We start from the raw sequence: 26,221 nt of genomic DNA, 5'->3' as shown, positions 1-26,221 counted from the left end.
AATATAAAAGATTCTAACCAATGAATGCTGGGATTCCTGGAGACAATATCTCTCTCAAGAGCTTCCACCAGATCCTTATCATATCCAGCACCATCAAATTTTGGAATTTCACCATCACTTGCACCATCTTGCATATTTTTCCTTCCCTGGGGACAGATACAAAAAGAAGTATTGGTCAATAACAGAATCATTTTAATTAATCATTATGCTTTCATATACTGTAATGTAAGCACTTGAGAAATAACATTTTATTCTTTTAAAACAGTATTTTCTGATTACCCAAATGCTACTTTACCCTATTAAATTCATTAGAAATAGATAAACAAGTCAACCTTATTATAAGCCTCTTCACATTTACATTCAGGGGGATGAAGGGGGGGGCAGGTGAGACTAAAATGATCCTTGCTATTTACCAATAGATTGGGAAAGCCTAGCTTTGAATTTGTGGTTGCAAAGGATCTACACACACACACACACACACACACACACACGAGAATATTTAGAATCTTTATGTAGCGGAAGAGAGAAAATTAGTTTACTAAGAACCTACTACGAGGCCAAAAATCTCACATATATTACCTCATTTAATACAATAACCTTACTAGGTAGCTTTTATTGTCCTTATTTTCACAGATAAGGAAACTGAAACTCAAAGGTCGAGTAATTTAATCAAGTTCCCAGTTAGTAAATGTCAAGGGTAGGGACTTGAACTCAGGCTTCCAGACTCCCAATCCCAAATCCTTTCCAGACATCAGACTGTCTGAAGCCTGGCCGAGCCAGCTTCCAGCTTAAGGGTGGGTTGTCCATGGCTGAATCACTACATCACCCAACGCATTCAAGAAAAGGCAGCAGCTGAGGAAAGAGCTGGGACTCCGCAATTGCATCTAAAAAGCCTTTCCCCTTTTACTTAAAGTACCCCCTCAGGATTCAGGGTTTCTTCCTAACAGGGTCCTTAGATCACATCATAAAGTCACTGTAATGACTACAGTAAAAGAACCTTTTTAAACAGTACTATTAAGACCATTAAAACAATATGCTTTACCCCAAAATTCTTTATTTAATAATATGGTGGCTTTAAAAAAATTATACGCTATGGTTTCTATGGGATGCTGCCAAGATTGACTCAGCTTCGAAGAGCTTTAAATGAGACACACTCAGTTCCCAAAGAAAGTTCAACCACTGGAACTACTTCAGCAGGCCAAGCCAACGAGCTCCCCAGAGCCTGCGGCTCACAGTCACCGACTGATGCAAAGTGGGGGGAGGAAATGGTCAAAAGGAGTCCACTCTCAAAGCCAGGTCTGAAAAGAGAATAGAACAGGACGAACCTCTTCTCCCAACACTGCTTCTGACATAAACAAAAGGCTCCCTCCCTAGTGCTGAGGAGGAAATAAATGGCTCCTTGTGGGCAGATGTTCTGGTTCTTTTAAGCTACTAGATAAACAACCCATCAGTACTCTGATAGCTTGACTCCCCCCAAAAAACAACTTACAAGATCTGAGAATTAAGTATAAGTTTAAAATTTACATAAGACATCGTAATTTGAGATTTCACAAGAAATCACTATTAAAAAATATAAGCAGACAAGTCATTTTAATATGACTCTCCAGGGGTGGGGGGGGACTGAATAACCACGACCAAGAGAAAGGAAAAGCTGCACACTTACCTGAAAGCAATAGGAATCATAGTATTTTAACAACCAAAAAACTCTGAGTATCTACTACATGCAGTGATCGGTGACTGAAAGATACAGCAGCACCCTCACCAGTGGGGAAGACAAGTAACAAAGAATCCCAAACCACACACATTCTCGACGGCACTGTGCTGGGGGGGGACGGAGGTCGGTGTGGCTAGGAGGTGGTCAGCAGCAGGGGGGCGGTGGGCAGAGGCCAGCTCACCGGGGCCTCCAGAGCCCAGGGAGGAGCTGGAATTTATTCCAAGTGCACTGGGGAAAGGTGAAATGTGTTCAGCAGGGAACGGCAGGGTTTGAGTTACATTTTTAAATGCCCCTCTGGCTGTTGTACAGCAAATGGATTGAGATGGGGGGTGGGACTAATGGGGGGCTAGAAAAGGAGAGAAACAAGGCTGTTTGATAATCAAGGTCAAGCCTCTCACTTCACAGAAGAGGAAATGTGGGCACTAACTGGTTAAATGACTAGCCCTAGAATCTAAAGGTTTTCAGAGATAGAAATGAAAATAGAAGACCAATTAAACACTCCAAAAAAGACTTAAGGAACTTTTTCAATTAAAATGGTTAGGTTAGGGAAAAAAAACAGACTTAGGAAAATTAAAATTAAGTAATTAATTTGGTTACATCAAGAAATAAGCAAAATGAATGACAATTATCTTCATAAAATACTCAGAAAATTGGAGTAGGGATCTCAAATGTAAGTAACTGCGGTTTCAGTTAACCAACTAGATTAACTGCCAATACCTAAAAGAAATCGTTGGTTTTCAGGTATAAAGATAATCTCGCCAAAGACACGATTACCCAAAATTTAGCAATAACAGTACCACTGGTTGCAATGTCTCTGAAATGTTCTCAGAATTCTTTCCTTTGATTTTGATGTAAGCAGACAAAGGTCAACATTAACGGGTAACACTGACAGGCAGCTGATATTTAGCCTAAAGGCTAATATACTCTTTTTTTCTCATTAAAGCAAAAATACTTGGCTTTTTTTTTTACTTATCTAAATTATCCATATCAAGAAAAGTTTGTTAATGATCTTTTATTAGCATCAGCTAATCATTCTATATGAGGGGAATAAAGCTCAACATGACCAATGCAATATCACAGAGTCAATCAATGATACAGCTTGGCCTATAAGGCAGATACGAGTTTTTACATTTATTGTACTCCCTTCCTGTGTTGGTTGATTAAATGAAACACAGGTCTCACATTTTAAAAAAAATACCGAGAAGTGAATTACACCCAGAGAAAGATGACCAGTGTGATAACAAGCTTTAAAACCAAGTCATGTAGAAAAGGACCCAGAAAACTAGAGATATACAAGCTAAAGGAGAAAATGCTAATGGAGTAACACAACCAACTCACCTCCTCTATATTACTCCAAAGGACACACCAGGACCAATATAAAGAAAAGACAAAAGAGGCAGACTTCAGATCAGCAAAAGAAAGAATTTTCTAAATCAGTGCTGTCCGACAAAGGAGTCATTTTATTGTGGGGTAGAGAGCAACCTGACATCAGAATTACTGGCTAATTCATAGCCGCTGGCCCACAATCACAGCCAGGTCCAGGATGAACCGCAGGTGACCTCCGGTTCCTTCTGTAAAGCCATCACCTCCCGCTTGTCCACTTATTCATCTGTTGCCAGAATTCAATGGCCCAAGGCAGGTTCAAAATACTTTGGAAATTTCATTATTTCTCTTTATTAAAAAAAGTGATTTTTGTATTCTGTTTCCGCTGTATCCTAGTTCTCCACATTCATATTACCTTGATGGTTAAAGCTCATGAACTGCTCACTGTACACCAGGCACTGTCCTAAGCATTTGACATACACTATCACTTAATCATCTTTAAAGTCCTATGAGATAGGTACTCTTATTTCCATCCCATAGATGAGAAAACAGAGGCACAGAGAGATTAAGTCATCTTCCAAGGACACACAGCTAGATTCTAGGAAGTCTGGCTCCAGAATCAGTGCCTTTAGCCACTCCCAGTATACCATGACATACTGCTGGTCTACCCTGGGGTGACAAGCAAAACACAGGAAAAGGGAGACAAGTTCTCTAAATCGCATCCCATGCTAAGGGTTTATTATTTTGCAAACAAAAACAGGTTGACAGATACAAAACAGTGCCCACTAACTCTGGTGTCATGCCCTGCACTGGTTTGATAACACAAAACACGTTTCAGTTGAAGTAATGAATCCACAGCATTCTGCATACTTACCAGTATTCCTTTCAACAATATTTACGGAGCAATTACTATGAGTCAGGCACTATTCTGGGCACCAGGGATGAAGCAATCAACCAGACAGCCAGAAACCCCTGCTCTCACAGGGCTCATATTCAAGTCAGGGAACACACTCAATGCATAAATAAGAAACACATTTAGTGAAACATTAAGGAGGGAACAGCAAGTGTGAATGCCCCAAGGGAGGACTGTGTGTGGCATATTCCAGGAACAGCAAGGAAACCACAGAGCTAAAAAGGAGCGAGATGAGGGTTAGTACAAGGTGAGGTCAGAGAGGTAACGGCCATCTATACCATTATGACTTTGGCTTTTACTCAAGATGGGAGACTACGGGAAGGTTTTGAGCCAAGGAGAGACGTAACTGACCCACGTTCATAGGAACACTCGGTGCGGTGTTGCAAACAGACCCGGGGGGTGGAGGAAGCAAGGGCGGGAGCAGGAGGAAAGTTGGCAGGCTCTTGCAATAATCTAGGCAAGAGATGAGCATGGCCTGGACCAGATGGTCCCGGTGGAGGGGGTGAAAAGTGGCCAGATTCTAGATATATTTTGAAAATAGAGCCAGTAGGATGTGAGGACAGATGTTAAATATAAGAGAAAGAAGGAAATCTTCCTTTTGGCCTGCACTTCTAAAAAGATGAAGCTGACCTTTACTTAGACGGAGAGGCTGAGGGAGGAACAGGTTTAGAGAATGAAAGCAGAGGTCTGTCTCAGACAAGCTCCGTTTGAAATGCCCATTAGACACCCAAAGGAGAGGCGAGCAGACACGGGATCTCTGAGACATGGGTTCGGAGGAGCAATCTGGGAAAAGATATGAACCTGGGTGCTATAAGCAAAGCTTGAGAGGGATGAGGTCACCAAAGGAATGAGTGCAGACAGAGAAGAAAAGAGGTCTCAGGACTGCTTAGAGGTTTAGCGGAGGAGGCAAGATGAGCAAAATGACTGAGGTGGTACAATGAGAAGGGACAGGAGGGCCAAGCGAGTGTGGTGCCCTGACAGCCCAGTGAAGAGTGTTTCCAGGGAGGGCAGTGACTACCTCTGTCACGTACAATGGCCAGAGAAACATCCACTGTCTCCATCAATGCGGAGCTCATCCATGACCTAGACCAGAGCATCACCGAGGTGGTCGTGATGGATGGGGAGCACAGCCTGCCTGGGGGGTGCTGAAGAGAGAAAGGGAGGAAAGGAACTGAAAACAGCGAGTACAAATGACTATTTCAAGTTGTTGCATTGGGAGGAGAAGCAAGCAAAATGGAATGGCGTGGGGGTGGGGGCACATATTCTATTTTAAATTCTCTCTGCTGTTCTTTCTTGTACTTTCTGTAATATAAAGAATGGCTAGAATGAGTTTTGGATTCTGAGAAAGGATAAGAAAAAAATTCAAATATGGCCACTAAGATTTCAAATTTAATCTTAAATCATGTTTAAACAGAGCTCAGAACTCCTATTAAGATAGCCGTGAAAGTGGGAAATTAAAAATAGTTCACTCAGGATATAAATATTCTAAAATCAAGAAGATAAAAAGCACTCATTGGGCAAGGTTGAAACATAATAACTGTTCAGTCTAAGGAAAATATTTTGACTAATCTGCTGAATAAGAGGTTAAGATATATAAACATATCTTCTTATGACCTAAGGGCTCATCCTCCCTCAAAGACTAAGGTGACACTTGTATAAGAAAAGAAAATCAACGGTGACTAAAAAAAGATTAATACCAGCTACCACAAATGAGTTCATAATTCCAAATCACAAGCTCCAAGAGTTATTTAGATATAGAAACTATTATAATCTAATGCATTAAGATCTGTGAGGAAAAGAAAACACTATATATTGGCTGTCATCAGAGAAAGATTGTAGAGTGATTTAATATCCAAAGGACAAAACAAGATAGTTCTTAAAAAATACATCATTGCTATACAAATAGCCAATAAAAATATGAAAGGGTTTTCAACCTCATAAGTTATCAGGTAAATATGCTGGTAAAATCATATTACGATAACGACCACACCCACCAGAAGACTAAAATTAAAAATCAATATCAAGCATTGCTGAGAATGTGGAGCAACTGGAACGCTCATGCTGCAAGCAGGAATGCAAACTGACGTAACTACTTTGGAAAACCACTAAAACTTAGCACACACATAGCCTATGACCTAACACTTCCATTCCTAGGTATATGCCCACTAGAAATGCAGGTGTATGCACACCAAAGGATAAGCGTAAGACTATCCAAAGCAGCAGTATTCTCAATAGTCCCAAACTATAAGCAATCCAAATATCCATTAACAGTAAGAGATTTAATAGTGGTATAATACTGTACAACAATGAAAATAAACTACAGATCTACACAGCAACATGAAGAAAGCTCACAAGCATGCTGTTGAGTGAAGAAAGTCAGACATGAAAGAACACCCTTTGTACACAAACCTTCAAAACAGACCTAACTAATTAATGGCATTAAAAGCAAAACAGAGGTTACCTCTGGGAAGAAGGGAAGTGGCGATGACTGGAGGGAGCATGAAGACAACTTCTGAGGTACTGAAAATGTTCTATTTTTTGACCCGAGTGACGGTTACATGGATTACATGATGGCTACGTAGTAGTTATACGGTTTACGTGCAGTGGTATGCTGGAGCTGACTCTTAACAGTTTGCAAGAGCTGATTATTAAATTTTCAGGCCCTGTACAAGCCAGTTGTGAAACACAGACATTAATAAAAATTAAATTACATAAACCTACAATAAATTATATTTAAAACAAAGGCAATGTAATAGATACGCAAAACTCATAACTTCCTAATTGTTTTACTAAATTCTACTATTCTCTATGCTCTTAAGGTTACTGGAGTCAAGTGTGTCCATCTGGCGGAAACACTACATAATGGTGGGCAGCTACCCATCTCAACTCTAAGTTCAGTGACATCATGCTGGTAGACTGAAATTTGCCAGCGTGTAACTATTTACGCCCCAGAAATCAGCAAATACTACAAACAGAGCTTGGTTTATTGTTCTGTTGACTGTCTAGACTTAAGAAAGTGATGGGAAAGGTACTAATAATGCAGATTAAACTTAAAAAGTGTATCATTTCTGTAGTTGTTACACTGTAAATAGCATTAAAAAAAAAAAAAACTGAGGAAATGTTCTTCCAGTATTTGAAGACTGTTATCTGCTTCATCAAAGTTGCTCAAGTCAGTGAAGTTCCTGTTTTTCATTTTAACTTTTGTCCTATTCATTAATGAAAACAAAAATATCAACCAACATTCATGTCAAGACTACATCCGTCCATCAGCTGCAATCACAGTCTGGCTACGGATACTACAGCTCAACAAAAATCAGCAAAAGCATTCTGTGAGAGTCCACTGGCTCTATGAATTTCACAACAAATAGCATTGTATATTTTATTATTTGTAAACTGTGTGTCACACATCCTTTTCAACAGAACTTACAATAAATTTTTGTGTATATTTATATATGTGTGTGTGCGCACACACTTTTTTTCCAGAGAACTAGTTACTAAATACTTACCAATATGCCACTGGTTATATGATCATATTAATCAAGCTGCACCCTTATAATTTGTCAACTTTTCTTCAATGAAAAGGTTTCTTTAAAAAAGTCATTGTTCATTTGCCAGATAACCTATCAATAGCTCTTAAAAGGATACTCTGATTCAGTTCGCAACAACTTCCCATCAGACTTGCCTAGACTTACTCACTCACGGGAAGGTACCCATTCATAAATGACTATTTGTTACATATAATTCAATGAAATGAAGTCCTTTAAGCATATTCTGTGAACATAATTTACCCTACTGTAATCTAAATTTTATTGGAAAAGCATATATAGCTTCAGTCATGAGATCACATCTGAAACACTAAGAGTTTATCAACCATAAATGTGTTTTTCAACACATTTCACTAAGAGTTTATCAACCATAAAGCCACAGTCATAACAATACTTGGGAATTAAAGTTTTTTGAATTAAATTCATTTCTGGTAATAATACAAAGAAACTTTTCCTGCTAACCAATATTTTCTTTTTAGACTACATTTTTTTTTTTTTTTTTTGCTCTTGGAATGCAGCAGTTTTATTCTTTTTTTTTTTTTAATCTTCATTTTATTGAGATATATTCACATACCACGCAGTCATACAAAACAAATCGTACTTTCGATTGTTTACAGTACCATTACATAGTGGTACATTCATCACCCAAATCAATCCCTGACACCTTCATTAGCACACACACAAAAATAACAAGAATAATAATTAGAGTGAAAAAGAGCAATTGAAGTAAAAAAGAACACTGGGTAACTTTGTCTGTTTGTTTCCTTCCCCTATTTTTCTACTTATCCATCCATAAACTAGACAAAGTGGAGTGTGGTCCTTATGGCTTTCCCAATCCCATTGTCACCCCTCATAAGCTACATTTTTATACAACTGTCTTCGAGATTCATGGGTTCTGGGTTGTAGTTTGATAGTTTCAGGTATCCACCACCAGCTACCCCAATTCTTTAGAACCTAAAAAGGGTTGTCTAAAGTGTGCATAAGAGTGCCCACCAGAGTGACCTCTCGGCTCCTTTTGGAATCTCTCTGCCACTGAAGCTTATTTCATTTCCTTTCACATCCCCCTTTTGGTCAAGAAGATGTTCTCCGTCCCACGATGCCGGGTCTACATTCCTCCCCGTAGACTACATTTTAAATTTTAAAAATGCAGTTGTTATTTCTATGTATACTTTTAAACTGACTCTAAACTTAAATGGCAAAATAATACTAAACCCAATTTTCCCAGGTACATTCAAATAAGACTACAAAATGTAGCTATAAAGGTTAATTTATTCATCTGACTCCCTCTTGCCAAAGAGACAATAATCAACTTAAGGACAGGAGCCATATTTGATTCAAGTTTGTATTTCTAGCACCAATTAGTAAGGCTTACACAATGAACACACTTAATAAAGGTTTCTTAAATGAATGGGGTAGAAACTGGCTTTATTAATAACCCTGTGGACCTGGGGGAGGGGGCCCAGGCGATACCATAAGGCATGGATAACAGGTCACTATACAAAGTGATAGCTACTCATTGAAAATACCATTTTTTTAAGCTTGGACGTAATCTGAAGCCTGTCAGCAGTATTTTTTTTTTTTTTTTTTTTTAATGTATTCACTCTCAGAAAGTGAACTCTTATAGAAAGAGGTATTTGTGAGACATTAAAACAAGATAGTATTTTCAAGTAAGAGGCTGTATAACAGAATGATTAAAACCACAGGTGTTCTAGTTAGAGCTCAAATCCTAGCTCTACCAGCCTCTTGCAGGATAACTTTGGTGCCTCAATTTCTTATGCATAAAACATGGAGAATAACATGGAGCTCAGGGGGAGGGTGAGTGAGTAGGGATTAAATAAGCCAATCTATATAAAAATCTTCAAAAAAAGGACCTGGTACAGCGTAAGCATGCGCACAGAAGAGCAGCAGCTGCTGCTACTGCTATTATTGTTAGCTGCTCAATCCTACAGTTCTCAGCACTCACCAACAAAGCCAAAGAGACCTGGGACGTTGGGCAAGTCAGGTAACTTCTCTTGCTCTCACTGTTTTACATCTGTCAGGTTAATGGCTGGAGCCAAGCAGTGGCTTTCAACCTTTTGACCATTACACAAAGTAATAAATTTATTTTAGATGATGATCTAGTATATACATATACAAATATATATTTATATAACTAAATTTCTAAATACATTTTTATAACTAATTTTTTTCTCAAAATAATACTGTCCTTAACTATGAGCAATGCACTCCAAGATTTTTAGTCTATTCTACTTCATGTTTTTAAAAAAAGCTGGTTGTAACACACAACTAATTTTAAAGAAAGAAAAAACATGGGGACGACAATATCTCTGATGACCCTTTTAACACTCATTCTCGAACTAGCTTTCAGTGGAAGTGGCTGTCAGTTTCACCTAAACTGCCTCAAACCCTATCAGAGCCTTCAGTAAGTTGTAAACGGGACTCTAGCATCAGAAGTATTTGAGTGCTAATAATGATCATAACTGAGCCAAACAGACCTCTCAAATTCTAATGACATGTCCATTAGTTTGTTTTCTAAAACTGTAGAACCTTTTGTTTCTCCACTGACTCAGAGATAATACCTTTTATCTGCAAATAACTATAGTTTTGTTGTTGTTTTTGTTTTCAATAAAGAGCTTACTTTCCAATGACATTCTGAATACTTTATATGTCAATGAAAGAATAGCTAAGATTTTAGATAATTATTTGGAAATTTTATAAATGAAAGACAATTTATAATCCCCAGAAAAATTTATTTGACATACCACTAATGCTCGTACTTGTTTTGTTCTTTGCTTAAGAATCACATTTAAAAATCAACATGTATTTAACTGTCCTGGACACTTTTTTCAAATCCAATCCATATTTTCAATCTAGTTTATAAAAGATACTACATAATATGAAACCCTAAAATGAATAGGAAAAAGATCTGAGACTGAAGACATTCAATTCCAGGCTCCGTTCCTTACTCTATTACCTTAAGCAAGTTACCTTAGCTTTTTGTGCTTCAGTGTCTTCTTCTATAAAATGGAGATAATAAGACTACCTACTTCATAGGATTGTTTCATGAATTTCACTTTGAATGGTGCCTAGCAAAGAAGCAACCAACAGATCATGATGAAGGTTCTTTTATTATGTTGTGTGAAATTAAGGTAAAGACAAAGTTCCTTGCCCAGTCCTAAAAGTTCACCTAAAAGCTACCAACAGAATGAGAGTTGGACTTCAGGCCCCACTTAATTCTCTAAAATGGAAACAAAGGTTAGACGCACAAAAATGAAGAACAGAGGAAGAAACAAAGATGATACAGTTTTTCAATTACCCATTTATGTGGCTTGTGATAATGGGGGAGAAGCAATTCAATTTCATCATGAAAAATTTATTTATTTATTTATTACCCCTCACTTATTAAAAGGATCTGAGGTGGAATCACTTAGTGTTTCACAGCACAGCAGCTCCAACAAATTACAAACATAAAAATAATCTAATTCATTTTGAGTGTCCTAGTGAGAGGGAGAGAGGCAGAATGTGTCTCTGAATCTACGTCATGAATAAAATACTCAGAACACCAACTTTATCCAATCATGGTCTCAGCATCCATAAGACTTAGGAAGTTCATCAGTTTAGTGTCCTCATCTACTGACTGAAATTACAGATGGTAAAAGCATTCCAACACACTATACAATTGTGGAGGATAACCACTTGTTAACTTAAACACATTATATCCTCATCCTAAGTATTAAGGCAGATCCTGAATCCTTAACTAGTAAAAAAAAATTAAAACTTCTCTGTGGCAATTCAATTGCAACATCATTCACTTACGACATCACAGTCGAACGAATGTTATCACTAAAAACTTACTTTTCTCATATCACTAAAATTAATTGGAGAGATGTACCATGACATCCTGGCTAGCTCCCTCCTCTGAAAGATTATCTTCAAATCATTTCTCTAAACTCCATTCTTTAGGCAATACAAACTTTCCACCCAACACTATGTTATTCACCAATCTATTTCCCAGATAAGTAAATGTTCACAATGAACCCTAACCAAGGGAAATTTTCTTATTGAAGAGAAAAAAAATCTTTGTTCTACTCTAAAATCTACACATACATCAAAGATATTTTTAGTTTTAGCAACAGTAAATCATATCCATCATCTTACTCTGTGAACATATACATCTACTTCCTTGTAAGTCTTTCTCCTAAAATTTTTTTTTCATTTATTGTTCATTTTAATTCAGAATACTTATTAAAATATTTTTCAAAAAATTTTTAAACTGCATTTGAATATTGCTACAAAGAATCTGTCTTACTAAAGGCTTTTGCACGTGTGTGTTTTATTTTTTTTCAAATACCTCAAGGTGACTTTCACTGAGGCATAGCCTTCAAAATGCAAAGGCCTCTGATCTTTTGAATCACCTTTCTTTACTCTTCTATGTCAAACTCAGGGTGCCTCAAAAAGCCAACAAAAATCCCAATACCCACCAAAAGACGGTCGTCAAGCGAGTGCATTACAAAGAGACAGGCTTGCCTTGTCATCCCTCCCGCGGGCTCGGTGCTCCTTGTCCCTGCTTGAGGAGGGCTTCTCGCTCTTTGAGATGGGATGTGCTCGGCCTACGGGCCCACGGGCCCCTCCTCCTGGCACCTCTTTCCTCAGAGGTCTTACTTCTCGACTGGGACGCCTTATCTGAGGTGGAGCTCTGACAAAAACAAAACAAAAACAAGAATTAGTCACAGACAAAAGTATTCCAGTACCACCTTATTCAATAACACCAACATATCAGGAGGTTCAAAATCACTTTTCGCCCTTTTGACAATTCACGGCCACCACTATTGGGTCAGTTTTTAAAAGTGCCTTTCTCTAAAGTATACCAGTTGATGCAATCATTAAATACATATAAATGACACAGCAGCAATTATTTTGTTAAATGAACTATTAATCACCAATAGAGGGCAATACAGACTATTCCCATCTAATAATCTTAATAATGTAATGGAGAGTCAATTATTTTATTCAATGTTGTCCTAAACCAAAAATAAGTAACAACAACAAAAGCATTTAAAGCTGAACAGACAGGAACTCAAATATGCCTATTTGCACAGTTTACTTTTTTTTTTTCCCTCATTAAACTTCGTTTTAATGGGTCTCAAAATTCTGTGACAGATTTTTGGTCGTTGTTTCCATTTAAAAAGTACTGATTTTTAAAACTAATAAATTAAAACTGCCACACAAAAACAAATGGTCCACAAAACATTCCTGTCCTTCTGAAAGTTTTACGATGCATTATTATCATGAACCAGTCTTTTACTATTAAACTTAAATGGCCAATTGAGACAAGGAGTTCTGAGATGTTCTTCCACCACTGATTAAGCCTGGGGTGGCAGGTGTTATAGGTAATATTCATTTAGCCTTCTGAGCTTTCTGGGCAGACTTGGTGACCTTGCCAGCTCCAGCAGCCTTCTTGTCCACTGCCTGGATGACACCCACAGCAACCATCTATCGCATATCCCGAACAGCAAAACAACCCATAGGAGGATAATTAGAGAAGCTCTCAACACACATGGGCTTGCCAAGAACCACATCAACAATGGCAGCATCACCAGATTTCAGAAATTTGGGGCCATCTTCCAGCTTCTTACCAGAACGACAATCAGTCTTCTCCTTCAGCTCAGCAAACTTGCAAGCTATGTGAGCTGTGTGACAATCCAGCACAGGTGCACAGCCAGCACTGACGTGGCCTGGATGGTTCAGGATAATCACCTGAGCAGTGAAGCCAGCTGCTTCCATTGGTGGGTCATTTTTGCTATCAACAGCCACACTGCCAGGATGAACATCTTTTACAGACACGTTCTTGACATTGAAGTCCACGTTGTCCCCAGGAAGAGCTTCACTCAAAGCTTCATGTTGCATCTCAACAGACTTTATGTCAGTTGTAACGGTGACTGGAGCAAAGGTGACCACCACGCCCCGTTTGAGAACACCAGTCTCCACTCGGCCCACAGGGACAGTACCAACACCACCAATTTTGTAGACATCCTGAAGAGGCAGACGCAAAGGTGTATCAGTTGGATGATGCAATCCAGAGCTTCAAGCAGTGTGGTTCCACTGGCATTGCCATTCTTATGGGTGACTTTCCATCCCTTGAACCAAGGCATGTTAGCACTTGGCTCCAGCATGTTGTCACCATTCCAACCAGAAATTGGCACAAATGCTACTGTGTCAAGGTTGTAGCCAATTTTCTTAATGTAGGTGCTGACTTCCGTAACGATTTCCTCGTATCTCTTCTGGCTGTAGGGTGGCTCAGTGGAATCCATTTTGTTAACACCAACAATTAGTTGTTTCACACCCAGTGTGTAAGCCAGAAGAGCATGCTCACAGGTCTACCCATTCTTGGAGATACCAGCTTCCAATTCACCACCACCACCAGCAACAATCAGGACAGCACAGTCAGCCTGAGATGTGCCTGTGATCATGTTTTAAATAAAGTCTCGGTGTCCTGGGCATCAATGATGGTCACATAGTACTTGCTGGTCTCAAATTTTCACAGGGAGATATCAATGGTGATACCATGCTCGCATTAGCTTTCAGTTTATCCAAGACCCAGGCATACTTGAAGGACCCCTTTCCCATCTCAGCAGCCTCCTTCTCAAATTTTTCAATGGTTCTTTTGTCGATTCCACCACATTTGTAGATCAGGTGGCCTGTAGTGGTGGATCTGCCCGAATCTTCATGTCCAATAATGACAATATTGATATGAGTCTTTTCCTTTCCCATTTTGGCTTAAGAATCAGTGATGGTTTTCATGACACCTGTGTTCTGGCAGCAAACCCGTTGCAAAAAAGCACTAATTTATTTTTTATAATGATTTTCTCTGCTTCTGAACTAGAAAATCCAACATTTCATTCATTAAACCACAAACAGCAGTGCTTAACAATCAAATCTTTTTACACACAAAGGCATTTATGCGCAAAAATATTACTCTTGTTTTAAGGATGTCAAACATCACAGGATCATTCAAATTACACACATTCACAATGTGAATTAAGAATTTTAATAAATATTTAAATGGAACCATGCATACCATGAGGCATATCTTGTTTCCTGTAATGTACAACACATTTTCTTCAAGCAGTGACGTTTCACAGTTCCTCAGTATTTTATTTTTTTTCTCTTTGGGGTTGGGCTAACACTTTATCACTTTGTGTCTAATCTCTTCTTTCTTCCTTGAATCGTCTCTGCCTGTATTTGTAGCTCTTCAGATCCTATATGTGTGCTCTTTTTTCATCCATATGCCGTATCTATTTTTATCCCTTTTCCGGTCTCATGCCTTTAATTCACCTAGACTCATCATGGAGCTTCTTTTCCTGCTGTCAAAAATGTGACATGTCTATAACCAGTGAACTCAGCAAGACAGGAAAATGGATAAGAAGCCAGGAAGACAACAAACTCGGGACAAAAAGAGTAAAAATCATGTTGTAAGTGTAACATAGAATATTCAGGCTACTGCGATTAGACCACTGCATGAAAACTGCTAATAAGAGAGGCTGGTGATAACTGTACGCTATCAGGTGGCCATATATGACATCTTCATCCTTGGAGTTTAGTTCAGTTAAGTTATTTTTTATTGAACCCTATTTATGTTTGCTAAAGCTGTTGTTATGCAAAATACCAGAAATGGATTGGCTTTTATAAAGGGGATTTATTAGGTTAAAAACTTACAGTTCTAAGGACATAAAAGTGTCCAAACTAAAGCAATCAACAAGACGATACTGTTCTAGTTTGCTAATGTTGCCAGAATGCAAAACACCAGAGATGGATTGGCTTTTATAAAAGGGGGTTTATTTGGTTACACAGTTATAGTCTTAAGGCCATAAAGTGTCCAAGGTAACACATCAGCAATCGGGTACCTTCACTGGAGGATGGCCAATGGCGTCCGGAAAACCTCTGTTAGCTGGGAAGGCATGTGGCTAGAGTCTGCTCCAAAGTTCTGGTTTCAAAATGGCTTTCTCCCAGGCTGCAGTTCCTCAAAAATGTCACTCTTAGTTGCACTTGGGATATTTGTCCTGTCTTAGCTTCTCCGGAGCAAGAGTCTGCTTTCAATGGCCATCTTCAAAATGTCTCTCATCTGCATCTTCTGTGCTTTCTTCAAAGTGTCCCTCTTGGCTGTAGCAGCTTGCTCCTTCTGTCTGATCTTATACAGCGCACCAGTAATTTAATTCAGACCCACCCTGAATAGGCAGGCCAACACCTTCATGGAAATTATCCAATCAGAGTCATCACCCACAGTTGGATGGGGTGCATCTCCATGGAAACACTCAAAAAATTACAATCTAATTAACACTGACAGGTCTGCCCACACAAGAGTATATCAAAGATAATGGCGTTTCAGGGGACATAATACATTCCGACTGGCACAGAAACCTTCCCTGAAGAAAAGGCCAATGGCATCCGGAACACCTCTGTCAGCTGGGAAGGCATGTGGCTGGAGTCTGCTGGTTCTTCGCTCCCAGGTTGCGTTTCAAAATGGCTTTCTCCAAAATGTCTCTGGGATTCTGTCTCTCTTAGCTTCTCTCAGCTCTCTGCTTGGTTATCTTGGGGTGTTTCTCCCTAAGCATCTGGGAGTCCTCTCTTAGTTTCTCTGGGGCAAACTCTGGGCTTTATCTCTTAGCATCTCCAAATGTCCTTTGCCTGCATCTCCAAGCATCTGGGTCTGTGTCAAGCCTCAGCTTCTCCCACGGGCAAACTCTGGATTGCATATCTTAGCTTGTCTCCAAAACATCTCTCTCAGCTTCTCCTGGAGCATTTTGTCTCCTCTGCTCTCTGTGTGAGCTCTCTTTAAAGGACTCCAGTGATCTAACTAAGGAAAGAAACTAAAAAAATTTTTTGAAGTTTAAAGGTATTATTACATTGTTGGTTCCAGTGTGTTAGTCTTTTAAGCATTCTGTCAATGAAATAAAACAAAAATGTGATGAGCTTGGTAAAGAACAAAAAACTAAAAATGTTACCTTGCTATTTCTAGTATCTCAATGCAATCATTATTTTTTTACTTAACTTTAGTTTTGTTTTGGTGAAGCAGTAGAAATATTTACACATATTTGTGTATGTACAGATGTCTTTCCTAAATCAGGTTCATGGGTATGACCAAAGACAATAAAACAAGACCAACAATCTCTTTTTTTAGTTCCTTTCCTATGGGTTTCTTTCACAAGATTTGTTACTCATCTTTGTATTCTCTAGGGCCTAGCAAAGAAGAAGCCGTGTACCTTCTAATGGGGGTTTGTGCTGGTTTGAATCTATTATGTCCCCCATGAAAGCCATGTTCTTTAATGCGATCTTGTGGGGGAAGACTTATTAGTCTCTTGATTACGATGGGACATTTGATTAGGTTGTTTCCTTGGAGATGCAGAACCCACATCAAGTGTACCCTACTGTTACAGCAGGGCCTGCTCTTTCAATAGTCTGTCGTTTGTGGTCCTACTTTCTAGACTCACAGCCAACCTGAAGCCTTTGCTCAGAAACAGCAAGCCCATTCCTTACAGCTGCGTGCTGGGCTGCTCTGTCAGCTGCTGGGCTCCCCCTACTAGGCCTCATTGCTTAGGGGTGAATTTCAGTGACTCCTCGAGACACTTCTGCATTCTCAGCTTGTGCTATTTTACAGTTGCTGACGGATCCTGTTGTCGTCCATTTTGCACACACGTCCCGTTCAGTGGAGCACTGCTGTGAGAATTATTTCAAAGCTAATACAAAGTCTACATTCCAAGTGTTTGCTGATGACCTTGTCCTGCCACTCCAACCACTCCCTATTCAGAAGGGCCCATACATCATATGAATGAGGCTGCTCAATAAGCCAGATGTGCCATTCATGGCAAGTCCCACAGCAGAAAGGAAGTGTGCCTGCGCCTTGTGACTCTTCAGTTCCATCTCACTGCGCCTCGATATTACATCTGTAACAGACTCTGTCAAATTCCCAGCAGACATCCTCAATTCTGTTCTGCACTTCTTTGTCTATTAGCACATCGCTGCACAATGTCACACTTCAATTTAAGGACTCAGTGACAGCTTTTGGTTGTATAAAAAATAAAAGTCTCAAGGCTTCATTCATTGGTCTCTCTTTAAAAAGAAACTTTAATAGGGTTACACAGAATCATTAATGTCTTCCTAATGGTCAGACTGATACTGACACTAAACAAGCTGACAGCATTCCAAATAGAGAGAATTGGTTAGATTTGCAGATTAAAAAAAAAAACCTCAACAGTGTCTACACTATGCTCAGATCTCCTATTTGAGATTTCCCTAGAGAAATGGAGGAAACATGCCTTATTCTATCATACGCAAATAAGTATGATTTCCTCCCAAATCCAATACTTCCTCTTAAATATCAATATGAAATATGTTCTTATCAGAAGTTTGTAATAGCAAACACCTGGCACCAACTCAAAAGTGCACTGTCAGGGGTGGGGGCAAGACGGCGGCATATAAAGGAGCAGAATTTAGTCAGTTCCCTGGAACAACTAACGAACAACCAGGAACAACTAGTAAATAATTTGGAATAACTGCTGGGGGACAACCGTGACTGTCCCTACATCGTATACCAACCTGGACTGGGAGGAATGCCTGAGATTGCAGCATAAAATCTATAAGTAAAAACTGTGGAACTGCGCCAGGAGCCCCCTCCCCCACGGCAGGCTGGGCTGCAAAACCTCACTGTGGTAAAGAGCAGCACTCTCCCAGCAAGCAAATATAGCTCAACCGAGCTCCAAATGAGGTTTTAATTAACAAATGTGGACTGCTGAATACAAGCTACAAATCCCCAACAAACAGTCAGAGGCATTTAGTGACGACTGACCTTAAAGAACCAGAAGATTCATGTCCTGGGAGGGGGAGCCCAGAAGAACGGGTGTTACCTCTGGCCAACGAGTGAAACTGAGGGGCCGTGTACTGGCTCCAAAGGGGGCTTTCTGTCCCTTTTTCTCTCTCGCAACCTGAGGGGCTCAGCAGAGAGAGACTCAGCCATTTTCAGTTCACAGCACTCTGACCCAGACAGGGATGGAGATAACAGAGTCAGAGAGACAATTCAAATGCAGATGATAACTCCCTAGGGGGTGTATTTTCCCTAAGAGTAAGGACAGGGGCCCAGCTTTCCCTTCAGAACCAGACCCCAGAGCCTGGGGGGAAACAGAAACTGAAGGGGCCACATCACCTTACATCAGTTGAGAGCAATAGGCTGACAGGCACCACCTGCTGGGCATGTTAGGAAAAGCACAGCAACTGGAAACCTCACAAAAAAGTCTGTCATTCCTCTAAGATACACCCTAAATATAACCCCATTCTGAGACGTGAACCCATTCTGGCCTGGGAAAATCTGACTGGGATAACCAAGGAAACCAGATGCCTAGACAACAGAAAACTACAATCTATAGTAGGAAAAAAGGAAGGTATGGCCCAAAGGAACAAACTTACACTTCAATCAAGATACAGTTGAGATACTGTTTCACTTTAATGAAACAATCTATTGAACATTTTCAAAGAAATATGCTAAACCAAATCAAAAACCAAATCAATGAGTTCAGGGAAGATATAACAAAAGAGATGAAGGCTACAAAGAAAACACTGGGAGAACATAAGGTAGAAATCGAAAGTTCGAAAAAACAACTGGCAGAATCTATGGAAATGAAAGCTACAACACAAGAGATGAAAAACACAATGGAGACATACAACAGCAGATCTCAAGAGGTAGAAGAAAACACTCAGGAACTGGAGAACAAGGCACCTGAAAGCCTACACACAGAAGAAGAGATAAAGAAAAGAAGGAAAAATACAAGCAATGGCTCTGGGAACTTAAGGACAAAACGAAATGCAGGAGTGTATGTTTCATTGGTGTCCCAGAAGGAGAAGAGAAGGGAAAAGGGGCAGAAGCAATAATAGAGGAAATAATCAATGAAAATTTCCCATCTCTTATGAAACACATAAAATTACGGATCCAAGAAGCACAGCATACCCCAAACAGAATACATATGAATAACCTACGCCAAGACACTTAATAATCAGATTATCAAACATCAAAGACAAAGAGAGAATCCTGAAAGCAGCAAGAGAAAAGCGATCACATACAAAGGAAGCTCGATAAGACTATGTGCAGATTTCTCAGCAGAAACCATTGAGGCAAGAAGGAAGTGGGGTAATATATTTAAGACACTGAAAGAGAAAAACTGCCAATTAAGAATCCTATAACTGGCAAAACTGTCCTTCAAATATGAGGGAGAGTTTAAAATATTCTCTGACAAACAGACAATGACAGAGTTTGTGAACAACATACCTGTGCTACAGAAAATACTAAAAGGAGCACTACAGACAGATAGGAAAAGACAGGAGTGAGAGGTCTGGAACACAATTTTGGGTGATGGTAGCAATGTAAGTACACGAAAAAGATGACAGTGAGTATGGTTGAAAGAGGAGGATTAGGAGCATGTGGGACACCAGAAGGAAAGATAAAGACTGGGACTGAATAACCCAGTGACACCTAGAGTGCTCAACAATTGTGATAAAATGTACAAATATGTTTTTACATGAGGGAGAACAAATGAATGTCAACCTTGCAAGATGTTAAAAATAGGGTGGTATTGGGGGAAAAAGACAATCAATGCAAACTAGAGACTACAGTTAAGAGAAACACTGTATCATGCTTCCTTCAATGCAACAAAGGCAATATACCAAAGCTAAATGCCTTTGAGAGGGGGACATAAGGCAGGGACATGGGATGCTTGGCATTGGTGATGTTGTCTGACTCTTAATATACTTTAGGTTAACTCTATCTTTCCTTTTGTTGCTTTTTAGCTGTCATGTTTTGTTCTGTTTTTTTCTTTCTTTTTCTTTTTCTTTTTACTCTCTACCTTCTTTGACCCTCTTTCTTTGTGGAAGAAATAGAGATGTCCTTATATAGATAGTGGTGACGGTGGTGAATACATAAATATATGACTATACAGGGAACCACTGATTGTTTACTTAGGACACAAAGTATGGTGGGTGAACAAAACCATTTAAAAAAAAAAAAACAGATTGATGAAGAAACCTTGAGGGCATCACATTGAATGAAATAAGTCAAACACGTAAGGACAAATATTGCATGGTCTCATTGATATGAACTAATTATAATATGTAAACTCATAGACATATGAAATGTTACCAGGATATAGAATGAGGTTAAAGAACAGGGAGTGGTTGCTTATTATGAGCAGAATATTCAACTAGGTTGAACTTAAGTGTTTGGAAATAGAGGTGATTGTAGCACGTTATTGTGAGAACAACTAACAGCACTGAATGGTATGTAAATGTGGGGGAAAGGGGAAGCTCAGAGTCACATATATCACCAGAAGGAAAGTTGGAGGTTAAAAGATGGAAATATATAAAATAGTGAATCTTGTGGTAAACATTATCCATGATCAACTGTACAAATATTAGAAATTTCTTTCATGAGATAGAACAAATGCATGACATTGTAACTAGAAGTTAATAATAGAGGGGTGTAGAGGGAAAAAAATTTACTATTGCAAACTATGTACTACAGTTAGTAGTATTTTAACATTCTTTCATCAACAGTAACAAATGTGCTATACCAATACAATGAGTCAATAATGCAGGGGGGTGGTTAGGGGTATGGGAGGATTTGAGTGTTCTTCTTTTGTCTTTATTTATTTTCTGGAGTAATGAAAATGTTCTGAAAATTGAAAAAAAAAAATTCTCGTGGTGATAGATGCACAGCTGTATGATGGTACCATGGGCAACTGATTGTATACTCTGGTATGTGAGCAATCTCAATAAAACTAAATTTTTTAAAAAAAGCCTATAATTTGTTGGCTATTTAAGAGAATTTTAAGAGTAAAGTCTGACTTTCCATGAAAAAAAAAAGTGCACTATCAAAATAGATAAATTATTATATATTCATGAAATGGAATACTATACAAAAGTAAACATGAATTACAGCTACATGCATTAACAAAGATGAATATCAGGACCATAATGTTGAGTGAAACAGCAAGTTCCAACAATACATGCAGTATGATTCCAAACAAAAGTAAATAGGCTATTGTTTGGGATTGTATTGGTCAGAGTTCTCTAGAGATACAAAACAAACGTGATATATATATGTATGCATGTATGTAAGTACATAAATGTATGTATGCAAATATTAAGAGATTTATTATAGAGATGGGCTCACACAGTCATACAGATTGGCAAGTCCAAATTCAGTAGGGCAGGTCACAAGCTGGGATGAAGGTTTTGATTAATTCCCGAGAAGAGTCTGGCTGGCTGAAGCAGAGACAGAAATTGTTCTTTCTGACTGCTGAAATCCTCAGTTCTCCCTTTAAGGCCTCCGACTGATCAGATGAGACTCCTCTCTTTGCTGAAGGCCCGCTCCTTCGTTGATTGTAGATGCAATCAGCCATAGATACAATCAACTTACTGATTATTTAAATCCACAAAATATGATCAAGTGCTTGCTTGACCAAAGAACTGGACACCAAACCTCGCCAAGCTGACACATCAACTTAACCATCAAAAGGATACAAACATGTGGTAAAAGTAAAAGTATAAAGAAAAGTATGGGAATGATACATTTATCTCCGAAAGGGGTGTCAGAAGACCAGGATGCAGAGGAGCACACAGAAGGACTTCAATGGTTAACAGTAAAGTTCTTTATCTTAAACTCAGTGGTGAGTACGTAAGTGCTATTGTACTGTGATTCTTTATAACCTTACATAAATTTTAATTATCTATTTTCATCAACTCAGCAGTTAATAAAACATTAAATGTGAATTATACTATACAACAGTAGTTAAAAGATCTAAGCACCTAAGAAAATAAAACTATAGGATTACCACAAAGTTTCTGGCAAGTTCTAGAAGCACAACTGTTCTAGCAAGAGGACAGTGAGTGCACATCTGCAGCTGAACCTACTTCATCACTGCGTGGCAAATCTCCACAAAAGATCAGACAAAAACAGGACCCTCCGCCTTATGGCACACTCTTCCACATTCCAGAAAGTCAAAGGAAGGACACCTCTTGTGAAGACGCCTTCATCCACGCTATATTAAGAAACAGGGTCTACCGACTCCCAGGGGTATACATCTCCCTGGCAACGCAGGATATGACTCCCCGGGATGAATCTGGACCCGGCATCGTGGGATTGAGAATATCTTCTTGACCAAAAGGGGGATGCAAAATGAGACAAAAAGTTTCAGTGGCTGAGAGATTTCAAATGGAGTCGAGAGGATACTCTGGTAGACATTCTTATGCACTATATAGATAACACCTCTTAGGTTTTAATGTATTAGAATAGCTAGAAGTAAATACCTGAAACTACCAAACTCCAACCCAGTAGTCCAGACTCCTGAAGACAATTATATAATAATGTAGATTACAAGGGGTGACAGTGTGATTGTGAAATCCTTGTGGATCACACTCCCTTTATCTAGTGTACGGATGGATGAGTAGAAAAATGGGGATAAAAACTAAATGACAAATAGGGTGGGATGGGGGGGATGGTTTGAGTGTTCTTTTTTTACTTTTTTTATTCTTATTCTGATTCTTTCTGATGTAAGGAAAATGTTCAGAAATAGATTGTGGTGATGAATGCAATGCATAACTATATGATCATACTGTGAACAGTTGATTGTACACCATGGATGACTGTATGGTATGTGAATATATTTCAATAAAACTGAATTTAAAATAAAAGAGAGAAGAAAAGAAACAGGGTCTACGGTACCATCAAAATTTTCTCTAATAGCTATAAAGGCTTCTTCTTAAGGTTCCTATCTTTTGAACTCTCTGTTTAGTGATTCTTCTAAATTCTTTGCTTACATCTATTTGTCTATACATTATTAGAATCCTGGTGTTACAGTAAGTAAATTTGAAACAGGTACACCACATGCCCAAGAACAAAAGCCACCTTACTTCAAGTTAACGGCTGGATAAGAAAGAAATATCATCTTACTTTGATATTATATTACTCCATATCACTTAAAAATTAAATAAACAGGAAAAAATCTCTCTCCATAGCTAATAAAAAGATAAGAAACATGTTATAAGTAGTTCACACTGGAATTTTCACTTTTAGGACTTGGAGTCAATATTTGAGACTTGTGAGTTCAAGAGAAAATATTTGGTAAGAAATCAGGAGACAGAAAAAGTTAAAGTAGAAATTAGAGCAGGACCTATGATTTGAAATTAAACATTAGTGATTGTAAGTGGAGTATTAATGCCTGTTCTCCTCAAATACAGGAGATTTTCTATTTTTAAAGTTATTAAATATCTACTGTGCACCAACACATGCAGGAGCTATGCTGAATGCTGTGGGTGGCATAAAAGATGGTGCATACAAGATTCTTCCACTGTAAATGTAGATAATACTTCATAGTTTTTATTTATTTATTTTTCATTGAGGTATAACATACAATACACATATATTAAGTATATAATTCAAAATCTTATACTATATAACCACCACTAGATCAAGACAAAAAACATTTCCATATCCCAGAAGGCTGCCTCATGCCCATTTCCAGTCCCTACCAGCCCCTCAAAGAGTAACTACTATTCTGACCTCTAATACACAGACTAGTTTGTCTGGCCTTGGGTTTCATATAAATCTATGAATGAAATAATTACGTTCACTGAAAACCTAAGCATTCATTTCTTTGGGGTACATGCCTAGAAGTAGTTTTGCTGGGTCATGGGGTATATGTAAGATTAGCTTTAATAGAAACAGCCAGTTTTCCAAAGTGGCGATGCCATTTTCCACTCCCAGCAACAACCAACAATGTGGGCGAGTTCCGGGTGCTGCGTCCCAGCTCTCCTGGGGGAGGCATGGGGCAATCTCCCTGTGCTATAACACGTCCTTCCTGAAGGACTGCAGGCCTTGAAAACCTTTTCATCCATTTACCGGCCATGTGAGCATCTGCTGCTTTGGAGTGCCTGTTTCAGTATTCGGTCCATTTTTTAAAAATTGGCTTGTCTGACCTGTTCTTATTAATTGTGGTTCTTTACATCTGCTGGATACAGGTCCTTTGTCAGATATATGCATTGCAAATATCTTTCCCCAGCTCATGACTTGGCTTTTTACTCTCTTAATGGTGTCTCTCTCGATGAAGAGTTCATTATTTTAGAAGTCCAATTTACCAATTTTTTCCTTTGTCTTTAATTCTTTAGTGTCCAGTTCAATGAGTCTTTGTCCACCCTATGAACATGACCATATCCTCATGATTTTTCATTTTATCTTTTATATTTACATAGTGATCTATTTCAAATTAGTTTTTCTGAATGGTGTGAGGTAAGGTCAAGATTTTCCCCCACATAGATAGTCAATTAAACTGGAAGCATTTACTGACAAGACCCAACTTTCCCCACTAACTTCACTGGTGCCTTGTTCATAAATCAAGTGACCTCACTGAATTTAATCTTTAATGGTAAATTCCAGTTCTAAAAATGACTTTAGAAATTACAGTTATTTATTATCAGAAGATTATAATCAAATAGCATATTGGACTATATGTAGGAGTCTGTTCAAATATGTAATTCTTTCAACAAATATCTGAACTCTTGCAAAATGCAAGGCACTATGCCGTTACCTTTTCCATCATTAGCTAATAAAATCCTCCACATCAGAAACAGCATACAGTCCACAGTAGGTAGTCACTACTGAGGTGGTTTTTGGTATCCTTAAGGGTGCCTTCTGTACAGAAAATACTCTTTAGAGGTTTACTCTAATTTTTAAAATTAATATCCATCTTACTAAAGTTAAAAATGCAAAACATCAATTCTTCCTTAAAGTTTTCAGACTCAGCTTATAAAACTTTGTTATTTATAAGACTAACAGACTTTAGAAATCACATTTAAGGTTTTTCAATAATATTTGGCCCCATTAACAAACCTGATTAAATGGCACCAAAATTGTTTTACTTATAATTATAAATTTATTTTATTTCCTTCTTAGTTACTCAGTGTCTTACTTAATAAAGGATAACAACTTAGACATAATCACTTATATAAATCTACTAAATTTAACTTATAAATAAGGTAAGCCTAAATTACTCCCAAGTATTCCAATAAGGTATTTAACATAAATTTTTATGTAAAAATCACAAATCTAAAATATTCAACAATACATTTTAAATTGGAACTAATGCTTATCATCCTCATTAACCACATTTTCTTAAATAGTACAAATACATAAAAATAACACATATACAAATATGCATAGATTCCTTAAAAGAAGAATATTATTACCATAGTTTTGATTGTCTTAGGTATTTCTATTCTTATTTCTAGAATCTTCCTGGAGTTGAAAGATGTTTACCTATTATGGAAGATAATTATCATCCAAGTTAACATTTAATCAGAAATTTCAGCTGTATGCAATCTGGAGCTGCAGCCACTTCTCACCCCTAATATTATACAATTCCATTTAATATCTTAGGGGTTGCCTTCTTGGCATTTTGACGTTACTGACGACTAGATATTTCAGCTGGGATAGTGACAAGATTCTTGTTAGTGACTCTGATGGGACATACTGAATCTTATTTATAAAGCTAAGTCAGTCATTCTATCATTTCAGTGGCGGGGAGAAGGGGATAATGATATTAATTCTTTAGTCTAATCATGGAATCCCCCCACTTCCACCTAGGTTAATTACTTGACTGGACATTATTTTCTCTAGTTCTAAAGAGAAGC

At 38.3% G+C, this 26,221-nt stretch overlaps 1 protein-coding gene across 4 annotated transcripts in view; it reads right to left on the bottom strand.

The window, feature by feature from the left end:
* The window catches only part of KATNAL1 (katanin catalytic subunit A1 like 1), a 123,042-nt gene that overhangs the window by 57,957 nt on the left and 38,864 nt on the right, over window positions 1-26,221 (bottom strand). For all 4 annotated transcript variants that reach the window (XM_037800428.1, XM_037800427.1, XM_037800429.1 and 1 more), the window contains exons 4-5: window positions 12,023-12,191; window positions 19-146 (exon numbers count right to left, since the gene is read on the bottom strand). In XM_037800428.1, the coding sequence (XP_037656356.1) occupies window positions 19-146; window positions 12,023-12,191 (297 nt within the window). The remainder of the gene's footprint in view (window positions 1-18; window positions 147-12,022; window positions 12,192-26,221) is intronic.

The sequence above is a fragment of the Choloepus didactylus genome, chromosome 12 (assembly GCF_015220235.1).
Source record: "Choloepus didactylus isolate mChoDid1 chromosome 12, mChoDid1.pri, whole genome shotgun sequence".
NCBI lineage: Eukaryota > Metazoa > Chordata > Mammalia > Pilosa > Megalonychidae > Choloepus > Choloepus didactylus.
Note: the sequence above shows the minus strand (reverse complement) of the source record. Positions and strands in the feature narration are given on the sequence as shown.